The 19,694-nt window shown below is 38.0% G+C and overlaps 2 protein-coding genes across 8 annotated transcripts; both read right to left on the bottom strand.

Annotated features, from left to right (window-relative positions):
* Positions 1-84: 84 nt before the first annotated feature.
* Positions 85-12,736, bottom strand: csad (cysteine sulfinic acid decarboxylase). 6 transcript variants are annotated; one of them, XM_012866581.3, is made up of 14 exons: positions 12,673-12,736; positions 7,802-7,944; positions 7,583-7,709; positions 7,412-7,502; positions 5,212-5,434; positions 4,792-4,871; positions 4,564-4,618; positions 2,938-3,054; positions 2,764-2,828; positions 2,531-2,612; positions 2,244-2,443; positions 759-810; positions 589-678; positions 85-460 (listed from the first exon to the last, which is right to left on the bottom strand). In XM_012866581.3, exons 2-14 carry the CDS (start codon positions 7,928-7,930, stop codon positions 287-289), a joined length of 1,485 nt encoding a protein of 494 aa, XP_012722035.2. In that variant the 5' UTR covers positions 7,931-7,944; positions 12,673-12,736; the 3' UTR covers positions 85-286. The 6 variants fall into 6 exon arrangements, with proteins under 6 accessions (XP_012722035.2, XP_021174136.2, XP_012722037.2 ...); XM_021318461.2 differs by having other exon boundaries at positions 7,802-7,941; positions 12,673-12,706; XM_012866583.3 differs by lacking the exon at positions 12,673-12,736 and adding an exon at positions 8,044-8,158 and having other exon boundaries at positions 7,802-7,941.
* Positions 10,024-12,666, bottom strand: zgc:174906 (CARD and Death domain-containing protein). Of its 2 annotated transcripts, XM_021318465.2 has the most exons (4): positions 12,538-12,666; positions 10,849-11,166; positions 10,707-10,760; positions 10,024-10,618 (listed from the first exon to the last, which is right to left on the bottom strand). In XM_021318465.2, exons 2-4 carry the CDS (start codon positions 11,162-11,164, stop codon positions 10,338-10,340), a joined length of 651 nt encoding a protein of 216 aa, XP_021174140.2. In that variant the 5' UTR covers positions 11,165-11,166; positions 12,538-12,666; the 3' UTR covers positions 10,024-10,337. The 2 variants fall into 2 exon arrangements, with proteins under 2 accessions (XP_021174140.2, XP_012722038.2); XM_012866584.3 differs by lacking the exon at positions 12,538-12,666 and having other exon boundaries at positions 10,849-11,672.
* Positions 12,737-19,694: the final 6,958 nt, after the last annotated feature.

The following is a 19,694-nucleotide window of genomic DNA, read 5'->3' on the forward strand; positions in this document are numbered from 1 at the left end:
GCGTAAACATCCAGAACACCACTTTTCAAAAATATATTCCACAGTGCTTTCCACAGATGATTAAAAAAAAGCACTCAATACAAATTAAGTTAGCGGACAAATTTACAGGAAATACAGATTAATATAAACTGTAAGACAACAAGACAGGCTACAACAGCATTTACTTATTCAGATATGTAGTGAGCTGCATGATGATTTTCACAACTAGACTTTTACAGTAAGTGGTACGTCAGTAGTAAATACGCTTTATGTTCACCACAATTTGTGGCTACAATTAATTTTTTTGTCACACATCATTTCCCAGTCTTTCAATTTCATCAAGGAAGAAATCCAGGTCCTTTTGCGAAATCAGGGGAGACAGTATGGTTATGCGGAAAAAGTTGACCCTGTCTCCGAGAGGTTGGTAGCCGACCATCATAGTGCCCTGTTTCATCATGCGTTCCTTGATCACTGGCGCAACCTAATAACAGAAACAAAAATAATCCCATAGAGATAAGTAGAATAAAGCTTTTCATTTTAATAACAACCTAAAATCTTAACCCCCTAACAACCCATTCTTCAACCATGTCCCTGAAACAGTAACCTTACCTTAGCCAGTCTGTTCTGGTAGTCTGCATTTTTTTCCTTCCCTCTCAGACTTGGTGGGATGAACCAAAAGCACACGTTCACAAACTCTGGCTGTACAGGGGAGTACATTTTGAATATATAGTAATAACATATCGCTGAAAAAAAATGTCTTGCTTTGAATGTGAACTTACCTCCCTCAAAAGTTGGAACCCATCTCGTTTCTTCATTTGATCCACTAAATACCTGCAAATGTAAATAAGCAAAACAATAAAAACACTCATTTGAATTATTCACTTTATTAACTTATAAACTTTTAAGCAAATGCAAGCAAGAAATAACATATATTTTCAATTTGATATTTATAGCCAAATTATAGCCAAAGTATTTTATCTACTTTCACCAGCTGGTTAAAACACTTAAATCTTAAACTTAAGTATAGACAGCGGCACATTAGCTATTAAAAAATGGAAATTTGCTTGAGCTTGGTTCAGCTCTTTTCAGGTCATACTTGCTGGTGCTGAAGTTTTCAGATGAAAAAGAATGCAACATGCTACATATATTGTAGGTATCAGAGACAACACAGCTATGACGATAGACAGCATTGTTGGAGAACTCATGCTGTAACAATGGGGATTTTGGAGATAAACATTTTGATTTTGAATTTATTTGATTGACCCGGTATTCAAACGAAACAGATGTTTTAATTAAGATTCTTGAGTACAGGTGCAACCAAGCATGCAAAGGTTTAGACTCATCAGACATTGTTTTTCGCTTCATGCAAACAGTTTTACGCGCTCCGTGATTTTATCTCAGTTTGCGGAGCAACTTTTTGGTCACAAGCGGTCTGCACAGTTTAGACCTTTAATCCACAAAAACACTTAACCACAACAATGTAATTTTCTTTTTGAACTAAATAAAACGATTAAGCATTTTTATCAATTAAGTTTGTAATAACTTTGAAGGCATCTTTAAATGTTTACATGGCACAGCTGGTAGTTTGAATTAGACCAACAACCTCAAAAATGTGTGAAGTATTGTGGGTATTGTGGTTTATTTGCCCATTGGGAATCACATTGGTCACTACTATATCTATATTACACTTGTGCTTATGGAATTTATACAGAGCTTTTTGTATTTTATTTAATTCAAACTCCCACCTAGGAAATAACCTTCTAAATTAGCTTGGGCTGTAAATTCTGCCATGTGCATAATTTATTGCTGAAACCCTTCACTGACCACAATCGTAATCTCAAAATATTTTGTACAGTTTGTAAAATGTAGAGTAAGATGTGCCAAATATAATCTGTGCTAAATATTTGGCCGGCATGTCAGTGGATATAGTGTAAATCACAGTTATTGATATACAGAATGCGGTACAATGTATCTGTCCTTGCTTTTGTGATAATTTGGCAATAAGGCTGGGTTTCACAACAAAAATATGATTAAATAAACATCTATTGAGTATCTCTTTAAACATGAGGTTGTGTTAGTGAAATCTCTGAACTATTTTACAGCGAGATTGTATTGAAGCATTATTAACATTGCTTTAAAAAAAATTAAAAGAAAAGCAAGGAGCTGAAATAAAACCAGAGATATACAGTAAGGCTCCCCACATGCTTCACTAAAGCTGCAGCCTACACAGAAAAGGTGAGGCTCTACAAATTTTGTTTTTTTACCTTGTGTGAAAAAAAGCTTTGTCTACACGCTGTTCCAATCCGGTGGAGCCGACAGCTTTCCACATCAGCCACAGCTTCAGACAGTCCACCTTGCGGCTGCACTGCACCGACTTATCCCCGATGTCCAGATTCACATCGTAAAATTTGTCTTGCTGGAACAGATACGACGCATTTGCACTGTGGCACTTCTTCAACAAGTTCTGTGGAAACGACATTTGTACAAGATAAAGAAAACAACGACGATAAAATACTTTCCAATAAAATATATCGCGAGGAATAAATCAAACCGTGGTATCCTTAAGCAGCAAAACAGAACACTGCAGACCAGCCACCAGCATCTTGTGTGGATTCCAGGCTACAGAGTTCGCCCTAGTGACACATAGGCACAGACACATTAACACACAGTGCATAGCATACCTGCTGACATCATGGCCAAACCTTTTTTCAAGCTGCACATAACACATAGCAAAATACATAAAAAAAAACAACAACAACGGTTTTTTATAAAGTGTATCAATACCTGTTAACTCCTTTCATCAGATGTCTGTGTTTCTTGGAAAACAGCACACTTCCTCCCCAGGCAGCCTTAGACAAGTGATGAAACAACAACAAAAAAAATAAAAATAAAAAATACAGCAAAGGTTTTGCAAAATCAGAAGACTTAAACAAAGTACACTCCCAATGGAAAACTCACGTCAACATGCAGCCAGAGCTTGTGCTTGTCACAAACATCGGCGATGCGATCCAGCGGATCAAAAGCCCCCTGCACTGTGGTCCCTGACGTGCAGCTCACAAAGAGTGGTACTGCACCCTGACAAAAAGGAAATAATTTTTTTCATAATGCCTCGCAATCGTATGCATACTCAATGCACTTTTGCACATTTTATCACCTCATAACCACAAACTTGTATGCATTTTATTGGGATTTTAGGTGATGGAACAACACGAAGCAGGACATTATTATCAAGTGGGGAGGAAAGGCACAGACACATGGTTAAATAAAATCCAATGAAATAAACTACCTTCATAACTAATCTAATTATTAAAGAGATTCTATGCGAGTAATATAATCTCAGTTAAATTTTAGCAGCTTTGCGAAGGCTTCAGAGGTTTGTTAGAAAGAATTAGTGAACAAACAACAACATGAAGACCAAGGTACACAGCAGACAGGTTAGGGATTACTTTGTGGTGAGCCAGGATAGCGTATACAACTACATCACAGCTTTCAACACCTCATGGAGCACTAATAAATGTATCACCTGAATATAGAAGTGCAAAGCTATCAAGACATGACTGTCCACCTGACTGACAGGTCATTCAAGGGGAGCGTTAATCAGAGAAGCAGCCAAGAGGCCCATGTTAGCTCTGGAGGAGCTGCAGGAAATCCAGTTACTTGTATACTTTATCTTGTATTCCACAAATCCACTGTACCAAATGCCTGGTGTGGGGAAACACCAAACATGTGGGAGAAGGTGATTTGGTCAGGTGAGCCCAAACTTAAACTGTGTGAACAAGCAGAACAGTGTATATAGAGCAGGAGTAACATGGCAGATTTCTCCGAGCAAACCTTCCTAACCACAAAACACGGTTGTGGCAGCATCATGCTGTGGGGATGATTTTTATCTGCAGGGACATCTAAATTAGTCTGAGCTAGACAAAGATGGAGATAAATACAGGGCAATCCCTAAAGAGAATATGTTAGGCATCTGCAAAATACCTGCGACTGGAATGGAAATGTATCCCCTTATCCCTATCTCTAACCCTGGACAACAATTCCTCACATACAGCCAGAGCTAAACTGGAAGCACATGTTTATGTTAGAATGGCCTAGTCAAAGTCCAGACCTAAATCAAATGTAGAATTGGAGGCACAGTCTGGAAAATGATGTTCACAGGCGTTTTCCTTCCAATGTGACAGAGGCTGAGCTATTCTGAAAAGAAGAATGGGCAAAATTTTCTGTTGCTAACAGTGCAAAGCTGACATAACCCAAAAAGACAAGTGCAGTGAAAGGGGCTTCTACAAAGTATTGGTTATGGGTCTTGAAAGATTTTTATTTGTAAAAAATAAATAAATAAATAAATTCATCAGTTTTTTTTCTTTCACTTCTTAGTTATGCAATAAATCTGTGTTAGTTGATCAATAAAAAGCTCAATAAAGTACATTTATGGCTGTGGTTTTATAGTGCCAAACTAAGAAAAAGTCAAAGGGTGGTAAATCCTTATGTAAGTTACTTTATCTTAGACATTCAAGGTTATAGTGTGTTAATAAATGACCCCTTTATGTTATGTTTCTAAAAAAAACTCAATTAAAGTACATGTACCTGAGATTTTGAAAGCTTTATTTTTTCATCCAGGTCTTCTGGGATCATGTGACCTCTGTGGTGAATTTAAGCAAATTGACAAGGAAATGAAAGGAACAGAGCAACAATTTCATTGTAATTGCTGAGCTCTATTACAAGTGTGCTTAAAAGTGAGGCTCAGTTGACATTATGGACATTTCTAAATACAAAAGAATAACTTCAGTGGAAAAAAAAAAAAACACCACTTACCCGTCATCCACTTTTACAAAGATCACATTGTCCATTCCAAACCCCATAAACGCAGCTCCCTTCTTCACAGAGTAATGGCTCTGCAAAACAGGACAACTCATAATATGTTTCAATTATGCTAAACAGAAATGAAACAAACCAAGTCAAATATTTGGACGCCAGGTCAATAAAGAGGCCAAATGTCTAGAACTTCAGGTTTCTGTTTAAAACAACTTTCTTACAAATAAATGAGTTTGCATATCGTAAAACATGCCATTGCTGTCGTTAAAGCCTGATGAGGTTACTTTGAAGAAAGCAACGTTTAAGCAAGAAAAAACAAGCTTGCTTTTGCTTCCAAACCTTTGGCCTGCTGTAAACATTCTGAACAAAAAAGTATGACCTCATTATCTCAGGCACGAAGTGCTGAAAAGCCCTTCATACCTCAGGCGATGTAAAGATGGTCAGTCGCGGGAGACTCCACAGGCCCTGGCTTTTAACCTCTGGGTAGAGTCTGTAGCGTGCAAGGTTCAGGGCGTACATGTTTGAGGTGGACCCTCCGGGGCAGAAAAGACCATCTCCTTCTGTCCAGCCCACCAGCTCTCGGAGCCCCCTGAGCACCTCGGCCTCCATCAGCACAAAGACTGGTGCCACTTCATAGGTGAAGCTGTAAATTACATTCACAGTGGCCGATCATCCGTCTTTTATTGCGGATCTTTTCCCTGTGTCTGATTTAAAATGGATCCGCTCGAATGAGTTTTAGCAGTTACTTTAATGCTGTGGCTGAGCTGTGGAGAAACAAGTAATAAATTTGCTCCAGTCTATCTTTGTTTCTTGTGTTTTAGACTTGTTTCACATTACATTTTATGGCCGACTGAAATTTGACCATCTAAAAAAAAAAAAAAAAAAAACAGCAACAAACTTTTAGAGACAAAAGACACTTAAAACAGACTTTGTTTCAACCAACATAAATGCTACATGTCTTTTTATTGATACTAAGAAACCAAAGTTATAAAACACTATCAAATTGGCCAACTTTGTCCCGATAAATTTTCAATCTGATTGCAGAAGCAGGAGTACTGGAAACAATTGCAGCTATGTGAAAGATTACATATGAAAATGACTACAGCAAAATAATAATAAAAAGAGAAAAAAATACGGCAATGATGATGAAGATCTTCAAAATAAAATGTGTAGGAATTTAATCTAGTGAGACAGGTCTGGATTTAGGTAATCCTGAGAAATCTTTGAACACAAGGGAGCATGATGAAACCTGATGTGTAATGAGTGTCTTCATTGAACATTAAATATTGTCTCCGTATTAAAACGTAACACTATTCTGTGTAGTAGAAACCCCTCCGTAAACTTAAGCTTATAACTTAAAACCACTAACATTTCTCTGTCAGATGCATGTTGTCTCTATATATGCGATTAATCTTTACTGGCCTTTATTTCAAAGATAGATAATCAGATATAAAATGTTTTGGATTTACAAAGAAGGCCAGATTAAAATAAAAACAGAAAACCTGTTTGTGGCGAATTTGAAAGAGAACTTCTTATGGTTTTCTTTTTGCCACTCTTCTATAAAAGCCACATTTCTGGAGTGCACCTAAATTTAGCTTGCTAAACATTTTCTCTCCTGAGTTGTAGATCTCTGCAAACACTCCAAAGCAATTATAGGTCTCTTGAGTACTTAAAGCTCTCCTGGCCCTGCCTTGTCCGTTTATTTGAATATCCATGTCTTGGTGGGTTTGTTTTGTGCCATATTCTATTTTTGAGATCATGAACACTGCTCTCACAGTGTTTGATATTGTTCTATAACCTAAACCTGCTTTAAGCTCCCAGTTGGGTGGTCGAGGATGCCATGTTGCTTTCCATTTGCAGTCGGAACTCGGAAATACCAGCTTCCGATCGGAAAATCAAATGTAACAGCCACTATAGTCGGACTTTCCCCTCGGAAAGTTGAATAAAAATGTTTCTAGGCCGATTGTCTGATCCAACATGGCAGCTCCTCGCATTACCAACAGTAAACTGTGATGAAAACATGTTTATTTTACAAGACACAGTTGTAAGAGTGCATCTAAAATCAATGCTACATGTAGCGGCTACAACTCTGAACCGAACAAATATGAAGTTGTGTTTGCATGTGTAAAGTTCAGCTTTAAAGGACGTTTATAAGAGGTACTACGAACAAAACAACAGCTTTCCTGGCCGTCGCCATATTGGAATCCTAAGCTTTTATTCTTTGTTTTTTATTTTGTAATTCCAAGTTTGGCGATTGTGTTAACTGGGACGCTTTTTACTCTGGTTTTCCTCATTCCACTGCTCCACTTTTCGATTTCTGGGGCAAGCAGAATGCAACATTATTTACTGTGATTTGTGCAGGAAGCTGTCTGCACTGGATTTTATTTAGTATTATCAGATTAAAAGGGGTGGAATAGTTTTGCAGACCCCACTTTTCAAAGTTTAGTTTGGAAAAAAAAAAAAAAAAAAAAATAAAATCAGAAAACACTGCCTGGGCCATCCCAAAAAGATAACTTTACCACTACTCAATCAAAGATGTTGGTGAAATAAATAAAAAAAACACCTAAATCTGCCAGGGGTATGAATGATTTAAGGCTTAACTGCAGTTTATGTCTCTTACAGATTAGTGTTGAGAGCCTCGGAGAGGAAACGTCCAGCCAAAGAGTGATAGTCAACACCAGCAAACTGCTGATTGAAGAACCGCGGGTGACCTGAAATGACCATTAAACACACCCATCAAAAAAAAGAAAATTAAAAAAGAACAGTTTCGATCGTCTCTGCCAGGTCTTACTTGTCTTAACGCTGTACTTGGCCACATCTCTTACTCTCTGTAGGAGTTTTTCCTTTTGCTCCCCCTTCTCTCTCAGCTCCAGATCCAGCAGAAGGGCCAGCTCCTCTGGCTCTTTCCATTCACACACCTGCACCAGGAATACACAAATCATGGCCTTTAGTTCAGAACACCAGCTGCAATCTATAAGGTGGTATTTCTGGTGCTTTCTCCATCAGAGACCTTCTCCTTGACATCCGTGCCTTTGCAGAGCACCTCCTCCACAATAATTTTGAAGGCTTCATGAAGGAAGAGTTGTCCCTCGGTGTGGTTGATCAGAGGATCACTCAGGTCACTAACTGTTGGTTCCATTGTCTGCCCGTCTGCTGTTAACAAAGAAAACCTTGATTGGACATAGAAATACATTTTACTTACATTAAAAGTGAGATATTTGTGCCATATGTAGTATCAAAGAGCTGGGAAACCTTAGCGCAATCCAGAAAAGTAGCAAGCAGAAAGAAAGCAGAAACCTACAAAGCAAAGGCGAGAACGATGTGGGAAGCACTCAACCTTTGTCCCATAGTGAAAGTTAATTAATGATGCCTGAGAGAAGACGGGAGAGAGGGAGAAACAGCACAGTTCAGTGACTTATTACGCGTCTGTCACCAAAGACGTTTAATCACGTTTGGTGTTAATTTTTCATTAAAAAGGCCAAGTTTTAATTGATTCTCATCAGTTCACAACTAAATATGATTTAACTGTCACAGAATCATTTCAAATAAAAAATTAAAATACAGCTTCTTTGTTCATGATCTGCCAGAAAAGCAAATTGAAATCCAGTTATACATTTTAAATGAATGAGATTTTCAAGATTGCACAATACTGTGCTTGCTCAGTGGCAACCCTGGTAAAATGTAGAAAAAGCCTTCAAATGGATTCATTTGTATTATCTATGTTGAGTGCATTTATTCAGGTAGTTGAGAATCACAGTATATATATATATATATATATATATATATATATATATATATATATATATATATATATATATATATATCACTGGCACTCTTCTGGCACAACTGCTGTTAATGCCAACAATGCAGCACATATTCTCTTCTGTAACATTTCACAAGTTTTGAGCAACTGAAAGAAGAATCTTTGCCCATTTCTCTACACAAACCATCTCACATATCCGTTTATCTTAAGCTCATGTCACAGGTTTTCTGTTAGGTCTGAGGCGGCCACAGGGGAAGGTTGGTTTTGGGTCTGGTGAAGCTTTCCTGTGTTGATTTGGACACATTTTTTAGATTCTTATACTGTTGAAAGACCAACGATGACCCATTTTACTGGTGGAGTCCAAGTGAATTTATAATATTTTCCTGATATTTCAATGAGCTCTAGATGACATTCACTCAAGCAAGCTTTCCAGGATTCTTTGGAAGATAAAGAAGCCGAGATGCAAATGTTTCTGGCACAACTTCACCCACTTTCAAGGTGCATGAAGAGCATAAATGAACTGGTCAATGAAAACTTCAGCAACACTTCAAAGTTAAGGAGCAGACTTTATTGACAGTGTGTCAATAAAGTCTGCAGAAATAAGCCCACACCGCCACAGATCCGCTACAGTACTTACCAGAGGGCATGGCGTGCATTTTATTCCTGTGAGATAGACAACATTTACACATGCTACAGTGCTGGACTGTTTCTGGGCGACAAGCTCTATCTTTGCCTCATCTAACCAAAGCACACAGTTTCAGTTTAAGTCTCAGTTGATATTATTCAGGAGAGAGCAAGCTTTTTTTATGGCATCACAACCATGTAGAGTCTCTTATGGTCGTGATGGGAGACTTAATGAAACCAGGAGGCTATTCTTTGGTGCGGTTCTCTTCCTGTACCCCTGTAACCATGTGTTCTCTTCCGGTCAAGAACCTGAAAGACATGTTACATCATATTTATACCCCCGGGAAAACAGAAAGTCTGCGATTTTCATTGAGAAATTCCTAGGAATTGCAATGAACTCCAAAATAGTTCAATATAAATTAAAGCATGCTTAAGAAACAAGAATTTTACAATTATTATAGGTTTGAATAATTGTGCCATAAGTAATTTCTCTACTGAAGAAATGCAATCCCTTTATTTCCAGATAAAGCATTCCTTTAAAATGTAACATCTTCTTTGATATATTTTAATAAATAAGAGATTTAAAATCAAGGGATATTTCCAGTTAGAAGCAATTTGTAAATAACGGGGGAGTGGTAGCCTAGTGGCACCTAGCCTGGCCGTAAGTCAGTCTGGTAAGGCTCCATATGCTCCGGCCTAAAACAGACCGGGCCAATCACAGTGCGCCCACTGCTCCCTAAGAGATGAGTTAAATGCAGAAGACACGTTTTATTGGAATGAACGTGTTGCAATAACAATTAAAGGTAAGGATGATGATATATAGTGGTCTCAGCATGAGCAAATAACTGAGACAAACTCAAGATGTATTAAATCATGAGATGGTAAAAAAAAAAATACAAAATACATTTATAGAAAAATAGATTTTTTTTTCTCCATTTACAATAAAATGAAACAAAATTACAGACATTTTCCATTTTTTTCCTAGTTTAAAAAAAGTGAAAGAATACATTTTCCAACCCAGACATTATTAACAGGTTTGCACGTTTGGTGCCTGATGTTACTATTGTCAAATCTTTGTTCCTAAAACATTCCCAGTAAAAAAAACAAAAAAAAAAAACATCCCCCATTAAAAGTGTTCAGTCTCTCATGAGGGAAGATCTCAGTCGGTCTCCAGCAGAAAGTCAATGCTCTCAGGAGACACTCCCAGGTCCGTCTGACTGAGGAGGGAGTGCAGGCAGGCAGCAGTGGCTTCCTCCCTCGTCCGATTGCGCCAGTAACGGAGCATGGCAAAGACTCGCTCCGCGTGAATCTTGTTCTCCTCCTCAAACTGTTCCAACCTCACAGACGGGATGTCCAGAGCCACTCTGCCGATCTCCCTCCAGGAACTGCCAAGACCCCGAGCCACGATCATCAGCTGCTTCTCCGTCACCCTGCCAGAACCTGCGAAACGATGACCAGCAGAGAAGCAGATGTTGTACAAGATGGTCTGAGTGTGAGAGGGAATTACTTTCGCTGGGGAGGGACTCACTGTTGTGGCGAAGCTTTTTAGCGGGGATCTGATCTTGTGTTTCGGACTCTTCAACTTGTGAATAAAAGACACGTTTGGATTTAGCCTGAAATCAACAGATTAATAAAACTCTTGCAAAAGCACAGTCTTCTTTTCTTTGTACCTGACAATGGTGTTTTGGCATGCAGATCTTTAACAAAAGCAAGCTTAGGAAAAGTCTCCTGCATCTCGTTTTCCTTCAGCAGGTCCAGCATCCCTCGTGCTGATCGAGGCCCCCTCTCGATGACATGATCCAAAAGGTCTCGCACCTTCTCGCTAGGAACGCGACAATATTTGATCCGCTCGTAGCCGCGATCAGAGGGCAGATCACGAGAATGTGCAGCCTGCAGAATACAATCTGCGTCTGCACTGAGAATGTCTATCAGCTTCGCCTTCTGCCGTTTGAGCAGCTGAACTACATCTGCAGCGTCCTCGGCCATGTCTGAACGGTCCAGGGGATAAGCAGTGCGAGACATACAACAAAACAGGATTATTACAGGGGAAAAAAATGGTTTCACAGCTACTTTTTCTCTCAATGCAGTGAAAGTGTGTAAAGATATCTTTTAGGGGAGTGGAAATAAAAACTACACGTCGATGCTGGGTACAGAGTTAGACCGAATGTTGCAACATCAGACCAAAACTGGCAAAGTTACTCTTTCCTTTTTTTTGCCACAAACAGACCTATGAGATTATCTCCCAGAACACAGCTACTGTTATTACTTTATTACGAAGTGATCCAACATGTCTAATGTAGGTAAATAAACAACACACAATATACTGCAAATACAATTTAACCCCCACCCCCCTCCATCATACTATACTATAATCAAGCGTGCATTAACAGCTCCTTATTAAGCAACAGCTAAAAAGGGCTATTCTGCTAGTTTCAACTATTCTCTGCTACATCCAATTCACTCTAGTTTAAAATCTAAAATAAGATCCAACTTCAACTGGATTAGTTTGTGATTTGCAAAACTTGTATTTCCTTTGTGAAAACTCAGAAAACAATAGCATTTATTTATATAAAAGTATTTTATGTCAATGCCTTGAATCCGGTCCATCTTGCAATCCCTCAAGTCTTAAGTTACATGTTTTTCCACGCTTATGTACTTTTTTACAATTTTTCATATCAGCTGCTTTTGCTAATTCTCACATACACAATTATGTATAAACAATATGTCCACAACAATAAGTTTCTCCACCGGCTAGTGGTCATTTTGTTCAGCCTTTTCAGTCCGTGTCAGGTTTCTTCACAACTTTTTTTTCTTCTTTTTTTTTCTAAATGTCATCAATGAGATGTTAATAAGTCAAATAGACCTTTTTTTCTGGGCTTTCAAGGTGATACGGTCTTCAAGCTGGAGCCCATGTGACGTGATCTCATGCAAAAAAATAAAATAAAAGCTTTACAGTCAAAATCTGACTTTCTTGAGATTGTTCACGTACTGAATAAAGGTTTAAATGACTATATATATATATATATATATATATATATATATATATATATATATATATATATATATATATATATATCAGTGAAAACTTGTCAGTGAAAAAACCCACTTTCGAGTTTGTCTACAAACAACGAGCCGTGGTTCATACAAGTCGGGTAGTCCATCTTCCCCATGAAGTGTAGTCTAAAGCCAATAAAACTACAACAACCAGGCATATAATCATCCTTATAGATCCGCAACGTTGGTGTAAAAACAATCCTGTGTATGTCATTACGTTTGAAGCGTTTTAAAGTCCGAGTTAGAGCAGATAAAACTGTTCCAGAGCAAAATGTGCAGCGAGAGTGACTCAACTGGATGCTAATCTTAGCTTTGTGCAACAGGTTTTAGATATTTGGTGTTATTTCCCCCCCTCTGTGCATTATATGCGCTGAACTTTTTCACTCCCCGACAGGAATCACGAATATAAGCAACAAGAAATGCTCATCTGTATTATTTACCGTAACAACAGCAGCGGTGAAAGTGAAGAACTTCTTCGGGTTTTTTTTGTTTGCGGTTGGCAACAAGATTTTGGTGCAGTACCGCCCCTTGCTGGTAAGGAGTGTGAATCAAGATGGTAAAAAAAAAAAAATACTAAAAATATTTCCTAAACAGACAAACAAACAAATACAAACAAACAAGAAACACATCTAAAACACTTTAATCCTTTTACCAACACAGTTACCACAAAATAACCAAAGATTATCTAATATCTCTCTTTAAAAGGACTATTCCAGATTTATCAGATTGTATTGCTATTTCTCCTGTTCAGTCGTCTTTGTTAATCCTGTTCTATCTCTCAGATATTTAGTTATACATGTTGTATTGTTTCACTTTCCTGACAGAATTCACATCTTCCTGGTTTATGTTTACCCATTTAGTAAAATTTTTAATTGAGTCCTGAATGTCCAGTTATAGTCTAGTTATTGTTCTTTTCACTGAATTATATCAAATCATCTCCCTTTTATACCTTCTTCTCTCTGTTTTTGCCATTTTCTTTGAGAAACACATCTGCTAACCCCATCATCTGAATACAGTGGTCTTGTCTCATCGATAAACTCTACTGAAAGTAACAATGAAATCATTTCTGCATTGCAGACGGATTATTCCTCATTTAGTTTCCTCGCTATTTGAAGTTTGAATTATGAAACAATGACTGCTCCTGTATAAACCACGATGGACTGTAGGATACAGCTCTCTTACTTTTTGACATAGTCATGGAACTTCTCCATATTATCCAGTGCTGTTACTAAATTACAAATTAAAATTTTATCTCTGTTCTTTTTCTTGCTAGTGAAATTCACAGCAGCACCAGGTAAAATGCAGGGTGGTAGCCTATTATCATATATTGGACTGTTATCTAATTTCTTTATTTCTAACTGTTGTTTTCTGTTTCTTCGTCCGACCAAATGTTTTATTGACTGCTCTTTTCTTCTCCCAGTAGGGTTGTAAAGTTTCCTGTGTTGGGTGGGTTTGACTGCGTCCTCCCCCTTGTTCCTCTGCAGCCTCTGAAAATAAGCCTTTGTTTGAAGGAGTGTTCTCATGCTCTTTGTCTCCGTTCAACGGACTGCTCGTTTAATTGCACTAACCTGACAGGGTTTGCTGCCACCTGGTGGGACAGATTACACATTACAGGCCGTCTCAAAGGAAGCACTCTGAAATCTTTTATTCTTTGGTGGACCCCATAAACAGCACCTATAACAAGATCTTGAAATGAAGAATGATGAGTGAAATATATATTGAAACAGTAATAAGTGAGTTGGTAAATGTTCTTAACATACACCTATGGTGCAGCCCAGGCACATCTTCAGTGATGTATTCTGGGATCATTGGGTGTTTCCGGTCTCACAACATCTTGCACCCTCACCCATGTGACCCAGTCAGGGCCGATCCGGGCCTGGTTTGTTTCAGAGTAGCTTGTGTGACCCACAGTTTGATAGCTTCTTTGATGCTAATATATAAACTATTGTGCAATTTATGTATCTATCTATCTATCTATCTATCTATCTATCTATCTATCTATCTATCTATCTATCTATCTATCTACATACATACATACATACATACATACATACATACATACATACATACATATATATCCATACACACACACACCACACACACACACACACACATATATATATATATATATATATATATATATATATATATATATATATATATATAGATAAAATATATATATATCTATATTTATATCTATATATATATACAGAGAGAGCAGAGCGCGCGCGCGAGAGAGAGAGAGAGAGAGAGAGAGAGAGAGAGAAGTTAAAACTTAATATGGTTGCTATTATGTCGTCTGGGTGTGTGTATTTGTGATGTTTTATTTCATTTACTTTTTTTTTTTTTACCAAAACACTTTCAATAGCATATTTCTTTTGCAAAATTTTGCTAACCCCACAACTATGATCTGATTGAATTCTTGACTGCTACAGTGCCTTGCAAACATATTCATACGCTTCCAACCTTTTTAATGTTGTCAAATCACAATCTCAAATTTGAATGTATTTTATTTAGATTTTCTATGATTGATCATCGCAAAGTAGCATATGTTATCAAGTGGATGGATAATTGTACCCGATTTTTAAGTTTTAAGGAATCTAAAAAGGGTGGCTTGCATATGTAATTGACTGCCCACCGCCTTCAGAACTCCCCTACTTAAAGTCCACATGAGTGAAATTTGTTCTCGTTTTAAAAGCAGCTTTTCTGTGAAGGACTCGGAGGAAACATTCGGCAACAAAAAGCATCACAAGGGCCAAGGAACACACCACACCCTATGTTATTAAGGGATTAAAAGTTGTAAGTGTAAAGCTTATATCATAAAACAATATTCCAGGCTTTGAACATTACTGAGGATTTCTCAGTCCATCATCTGAAAATAGAAAACTAGAACTGGACAGCACCCTTTACACCTCATCCCCAAGCTGAAACATGGTGGTGGGAGCATCGTCCTGTGGGGATAATTTTCTGCAGCAAGGACAGGAAAGATTGTCAGAGTTCATGGGACAACAAATTAGGCTAAATACAAGCTCACTTTCCAGCAGCCATCACTGACCAGCACCCTTAACATGGTGCCAAAGCTACAACGGACTTGTTTATATTAACATGTTATCAATGAATTAATGGATAGATGAATGAATTAATAAATGAATGAATTTGTGGCTTTATTGTCATTAATAGCAAACTACAACATAATGAGAAGTGCTGCTCCTTCAGTGTATGCCACATTCAAACATCGCTTACAAACACTATATGTCTACACAATAGTTACTAAATAAAATAAAATAGTTACAAAATGAATTATAAAAACTCACAAATACATGACTAAAATTGTTTTGTTTATTTACTGCTACAAGGACTCTGCAGAAAATAAATAAAACATGCTCTTCCTGAATCTGGAGGTGTGGGCTCTCTATGACCACTACCTCCTGCCTGATGGTAGGACCTGAAACTGGCAGTAGCCTCAGTGTTCACAGTCCTTGAGATAGTTCTTAGCTCTGCTGAGGAAGCAAGACGGTGCAGCGTTGTCAAGATTGGGCAGACAGCAACCAATGATTGTTTCTTTCTGCAGTGTGAATCCCATGCTGCAGGGGCTTTTTGTCTGCTGCTGTGCGGCTCTCATACCACACAGAGAAGCTGTACTTAGGATGCTCTGGGCTTCAGAGTGATAGGACACCAACAGCGTCTTTTTCAGGCTAAAAGCACGTATATTGGCCTAGTTGGAAATCCAATTAAGAACTTGTTTGAACCCGTGAGAATCGCTGTTGAAAGACATTTTTCACCTTATCTAATTGAGCTTGAGCTGTTTTGCAATGATGATTTGGAAAATGTTTTATTATTAAGTTGTGCTAAACCATAGAGACACTCCTGCAATAGTTTGCAGATGTTGATGCAAAAAATGTGGCAGTACAAAGTATTGATTTGGGAGGCCTGACTAAAAAGGTAGGCCACACTTTTCAGATTTTGTTGAAGTTGCTAGAAACAAAAAAAAACAAAAAAAAAACAAACAAAACAAAAGCTGAACAGTACCGTATGTGCCGTTTTATGTTTTCATCACAACTATATGTTACTTTGTGTTGATCTATCTCATCAAATCCCAATAAAATTCAGCATTACTTAATGTTGTAATGTAAAGAGATGCAAAAAAAAAAAAGTTTGAGGGGTATGACAACTCTTGCAAGGCACAGAAAAATCATATTTTTCTAATAATTATTCACATATGACAGCGCCACGGAAGAAAGCTAAGGGCAACAACTGTATGTGTATTTATGGGGGGTTTTTTTAATGAAAAAAAATGAGCAGATACTCCTTTTCCAGGAGCTCCCCGCTTCTCTCATTCATCATCGCCGACAAACTGTAAACCAAATGTCGCCTCGGCTGATACATCCGGAAGCTGAAGCATTTGTATCGACACAGAGCAGAGTGCTGTGGCTCACACTGTGGGAAAAGGATTCAGCAAACATGCGAATGAATACTTGATTTGTATTGACCGAGAAGAAGAGACTCCCCGCGTAAACCCTGAATAAAACAGTGTGGGTTTTAACCCATCTCTTCTGCATGAAAGACGAAGGTTCCACACAGCAGCACCGGAGAGTAAGGCCTCTGACTCCTACTGGACAACAATCATCACCAAACCGACGCTCACATGTCTGCTTAGCCTATTTACCAATCTTCTGCTGTGGGAAATGACAAATCAATATCTCATTCCAGGGCAGGTATTTGCTTTGTGCGAGAGGAGAATGCCTCTGGAGTCCTTTTCATCCAGACACAGTATAAACACACACTGAGTCACTGTGTGTATTGGCTGTCTGAATAAATCCAGTTTTCTCTGTGCCTACAGTGGGTGGAAAGAGCAGAGCGGATAATCATTTATTCCCGTTATTTATTTTTACCACCCATGTGAGAGTGCTGCACAGGAGACGAACTCACGAGCTACCTCCCTATATATGCGCTTCTAATGGCCTCATTGTGAGATAATGTGGAACTTCTTTTCATTCACATTCTTAAGAAGATGTACAGCTACAGCTAAATGAATTAATCTACTGATCTAAGAGAGGACGTGAAGCTTTCACGCCACACAACGCTCCTCTGAAGTCAGTTTGCATCATATTACCGAAACAGGAGAAAAGCATATTCTGTACAGAGTATGACAATGAACTTAGTTTGTTGCTGATCAAGCGTAATCCCACTCCCACTACTTTGCTTTTCAGGCCCCATCACACTTTCTGTCAAGTGGCAAACTCCGCTCATATGTGTGAGTGGTATAATAGCTCTCACACTCTCGACAGCCCTGATGGAGAGTAATGTGGTTTCTGTATGAGTTGCTCCAACCCCTTACCACGGAACTCTGCACCTGGAAAATTGGGATTCTTTTATTTCAGATTATGAGATGTGCATGGGAGTGGGTGTTCATTTATATGTGCATACAATTCAAGAGTGTGCCAGCATAGCAGTTTATCCCCCTCTTGCCAGAACGGAAAAATTAGATTTGCATGTAAAGCCACTGACGAGGGAAATCACTCTCTTTAGTGTTAAAGACCACAAGAAGCTTAATTTTTTTTTATGGCTCATATATGTGTGTACACCCCAAGAGATGACAAAGGGGATTTTATGTCGAGAAAAAGACACAAACATGCTAAAACTGAATCAAATTTTTCCCCACCTCTGTTTTACTTCATAAACACCTCAAGATAACTCTTGGTTAAGTCATAAATTGTCATACCCCTTGACTTTTTTCACATTTTGTCAACATCAATGTAATCAATTGGGATTTAATGTGACAGACAAACAACATTTAACACATAACTGTAAAGTTAGCAGAAATTATACATCCTTATTTTGAAATAGTTGAAAATTAAGTGGTGTCATATGCATTTTTATTTGGCCCCTCTTACTTTTACACCTCTGAATGAAATACATTCAAACCAATTGACTTTAAAAGTCAGCTAACATTTAAAAAGAGTCCATCTGATTGTGATTTAATCTCAGTATAAATACAGCTGATTGTGTGATAGCACCAGAAGTTTGTTAGAGAACCTCAGAGAACCAACAGCTTCATGAAGACCAAGGGACACACCCGAGAAGTAAGGTAGAACGTTCTGGATCGGTTCAAAGCCAGGTTGGTTTATTAAGTCATATCTGTGGCTTTAAGGATCTCACAAAGCACTGTTCAATCACTCAATTGTCTGAAAGTAGAAAGAGTTTCTCACAACTGCAAATCTATGGAAAAACATGTGGAGCAAGACAGCAATAATGAGAGATGCAGCTAAGAGGCCTCTGCTAACTTTGGAAAAGCAGAGTAAATGTGGTAGAATCATTGGACGGAGTAACAATACAACAATAAGCTATGCATTTAACAAATCGGATTTTCTAGAAGAGTGAGTATGAGGAAGCCAATGCTATGGGATGCATTTGTCTACATACCCCATATAAAATCTAGTGTTACATATCGCCCTCTGGAGTCCTCCCTACTTACTAAAGTCTGACCTTTATGGAGGAGTTGCAAGAGCAATGCTTCTATTGAAAGTTAGACAGTTGAAGCTTGTTAAAACTGATGTGAGGTACAAAGCTGAACAAAGAAGGTGCTTTGATTAAATGAGACCAAAGTGTAACAGCTGTGGTGGAAAACTAACACTCCACACTACCCTGAACACCACCTTGAACACATCACCAGAGCTGGGTAGAGTAGCCAAAAATTGTACCCAAGTAAGAGTAGCGTTACTTCAACATATTTTTACTCAAGTAAAAGTAAAACGTTGTCAGCCAAGAAATTACTCAAGTAAGAGTAAAATAGTATTCAGAAAGAACACTACTCAAGTACTGAGTAACTAATCATAACAGCTGATGATTGAATTCTTACAAATTTTAATCGGATAGACAAAAGCACAAGGGTCTGGTATTTTAAAGACAAAAGAAACACTTTTCTAAATCATTATTTCAACATTAAATTTGAAAGCAATACTTATAGCAGTTAATGTATACACAGTATGCTAGAACAATGCAAAGTACTCCCAATGACAATATTTACCATTTACTGTACGTTCATTTGACCCCCTAATGGCTCAATGAGCTCAGCAGATAGAAAATAACATTAAAGTAACAAATCTTGTGTACAAAAAAGAAGCCTCACTTTAACATAACTCTAGGTTTTTGTCTCTCTGGTGCATTTTTGGCTAAAACATGTCAGTTCTTCATTCATGAAGCTACTTGCAGTAGATAGAGTAGCCAGAAATTTTACTCAAGTAAGAGTAGCAACACTTGACTCAAGTAACAGTACAGTGCAGTAAAAATACTCCTGAAAGTACATTTTGTTCAAACAGTCACCCAAGTAAATGTAATTAAGTAAATGTAACTAGTTATTACCCACCTCTGAACATCATTAGTGCAAAACATGGTGGTGGCAGCATCATGCAATGGGGATAACCTTAAGCCAATGAGGACAGTGAAGGGGGTCGGTGTTAAC

Source organism: Fundulus heteroclitus, chromosome 1 (assembly GCF_011125445.2).
Source record: "Fundulus heteroclitus isolate FHET01 chromosome 1, MU-UCD_Fhet_4.1, whole genome shotgun sequence".
NCBI lineage: Eukaryota > Metazoa > Chordata > Actinopteri > Cyprinodontiformes > Fundulidae > Fundulus > Fundulus heteroclitus.